The sequence below is a fragment of the Montipora foliosa genome, chromosome 4 (genome assembly GCF_036669935.1).
Source record: "Montipora foliosa isolate CH-2021 chromosome 4, ASM3666993v2, whole genome shotgun sequence".
In the NCBI taxonomy this organism is placed as follows: domain Eukaryota; kingdom Metazoa; phylum Cnidaria; class Anthozoa; order Scleractinia; family Acroporidae; genus Montipora; species Montipora foliosa.
Window position 1 is genome coordinate 44,154,346 of NC_090872.1, and position 2,045 is coordinate 44,156,390.

Below are 2,045 nucleotides of genomic sequence, written 5' to 3' on the forward strand. Positions count from 1 at the left end.
AGGGGTTGTGGAGGGTATGAATATTTTCTGGAAACACACAATACTTATGTGCTTTTGATCTCAGGGAGCAGTTTGTTTAGCCTGCAACTGTCATCCCTCTTAATATTTTATTGAACAGAAAGTCGGCGAGGTTCACATAACACTCAATCAGGCTAACAGGGCCGCCAGATTCAAGCATGCCATTGTAGTCATCATGTAAACAGAGATGACAGGTGCCATAAAATACATGGCTGTTTGTTTGTCTGATGACTCAAATAAATATGACACTATCGGTTTGCTTTGCCCATGCTTTAAAAAAAAATCATGACACATTGAAAGAAATGGGAGTTTGAGATAGCTAGTGTATTTTAACATACTATACCAGTTACCTTTTCTTGCCACAAATTATTAATCACTAAGTGCATTTTGGATCTTTTGAGCAGCACCTGAAGTATTCTTAACTTTTGGAACGTCTCTCATTTGAAGGAGCTCACGGATTTCTGCACGGTTTCTTCTTTCTTGAGTTACTGGGTCTAAAGTGAGATCAAGCTTTTTGGAAATAGAGTCTCCTTGGTCAATGCAGACATCATGCAGAACTATACAAGTCAGTGTTGCTAACCTCACTGCATCACTGCTACTTTCGCATTTTCTTAGAAGAACCCTTCACCTGCCTTTGCGTTGACCATAAGCACCCTCTGTCACCATCTGTGCACGACTTAAACGATAATTGAAATAGCTTTGTTTTCTGGTCAGATCAGAGTTACCATATGGTTTCATCAGTCAGGGACAAAAGGGAAATGCAGAGTCTCCAATAACAAGAGGTGGCACAGAAAAACTATACACTTTCGTAGCAATTTCTGGCAGGTAGTTCTCCTCTTCAATTTTATTCCAAAGATTGGTGAATTGGAAAATGATTGAATCATGGTTGTTACCAGGAAATCCACAGGTAGCCGAAACAAACCGGTATTTGGCATCAACCAGTGCCATCAAAACTATGCTATAAAAGTTTTTAAAGTTGTGGTATTCTTTGCACGCTTCCAGGCCCCCATCCGGACACTTGATTGGGATGTGGCAGCCATCTATGGCTGCCCAGCAACAAGGAAATTGCCAGAGTTCTTCGGTGTCAAGAATTTTACCTTTAAAGTCATCCTCTGTTGTAAGTATATAACATGAAAGCGAACTGTCCCACATTTCTTCTACTATAGCCTCGCAGACCTCGTGTACAATGGAGCTTACAGTGGAAAGCCCACGACCCACCATTTCTGATATAGTGAAATAATAATCTCCTCAAGCTAAACGGTAGAGACAAATGGCGAGTCTCTCTTCTGGGCTAATGGGATGTTAGCTCTTGGTTTCTCTTTGTAGCCGGTGTCGGATTTTCTCTAATATAAAATCAAATGTTCCCCGGGATATTCTAAACGTTTTCTTAAACCATGAGGCTGAATATGTTGAGGAAACTGTCTTCCACCAACCAATGTTGCGCTTCAACCTCCGGCACGATCGCTTTACGGATCTGGCAGTCGCTAAATTTCCACTGTTTCTGCGAGAAACAAATAAAATGAGAGATTGCCCAATCAACTGGTGGCGTCTCTTTGCAGCAAGAGTCAAAAGTAAAGAGAAAAGTGTCTGCCTTCAGGCCCTGCAGCATTTTACAGCGTACAAAATAAACCCACGGCATTTGTCCGCCATTTTGCAACATAGCCGGTGACTGTTGTCATAATTACGGAAAAGTCACACCGTCCATTTGATGAGCTCCTCTTTTTAGATGCTTTCGCTAACATATTTTCTTCTTTGTTTACATGAAAAAAACCCGGAATGCCAAAGAAGCACATTTCATTTTGAGACATGCTTCCGTGAAGCATACACTGGGTTGCCTGTGGTACGTGTTACAGAAAATCAGAAGGCACTGAATTGTGTGGTACTGAGCTACAGCTTTCCAGTCTCTGAAGAATAACAAATAAAAGAGAAGAGAGAAACATTGGCTTCTGGGCTGACATGTTGATAATTTTCAAGTTTCCTCACAACTTCTTTTCACCACAAGTTTAAGCGTGACCTCTGAGCATCTG

At 41.3% G+C, this 2,045-nt stretch overlaps 1 protein-coding gene across 1 annotated transcript; it reads right to left on the bottom strand.

Moving 5' to 3' along the window:
* Positions 1 to 759: 759 nt before the first annotated feature.
* Positions 760 to 1,239, bottom strand: LOC138001376 (uncharacterized). Its single transcript, XM_068848019.1, has one exon. It carries the CDS (start codon positions 1,237 to 1,239, stop codon positions 760 to 762), a length of 480 nt encoding a protein of 159 aa, XP_068704120.1.
* Between the last annotated feature and the right edge of the window lie 806 nt (positions 1,240 to 2,045).

What these genes read in the sequence shown, in the direction of transcription:
- LOC138001376 (XM_068848019.1), bottom strand. Translation starts at nt 1,239, where the DNA reads ATGGTGGGTCGTGGGCTTTCCACTGTAAGCTCCATTGTACACGAGGTC.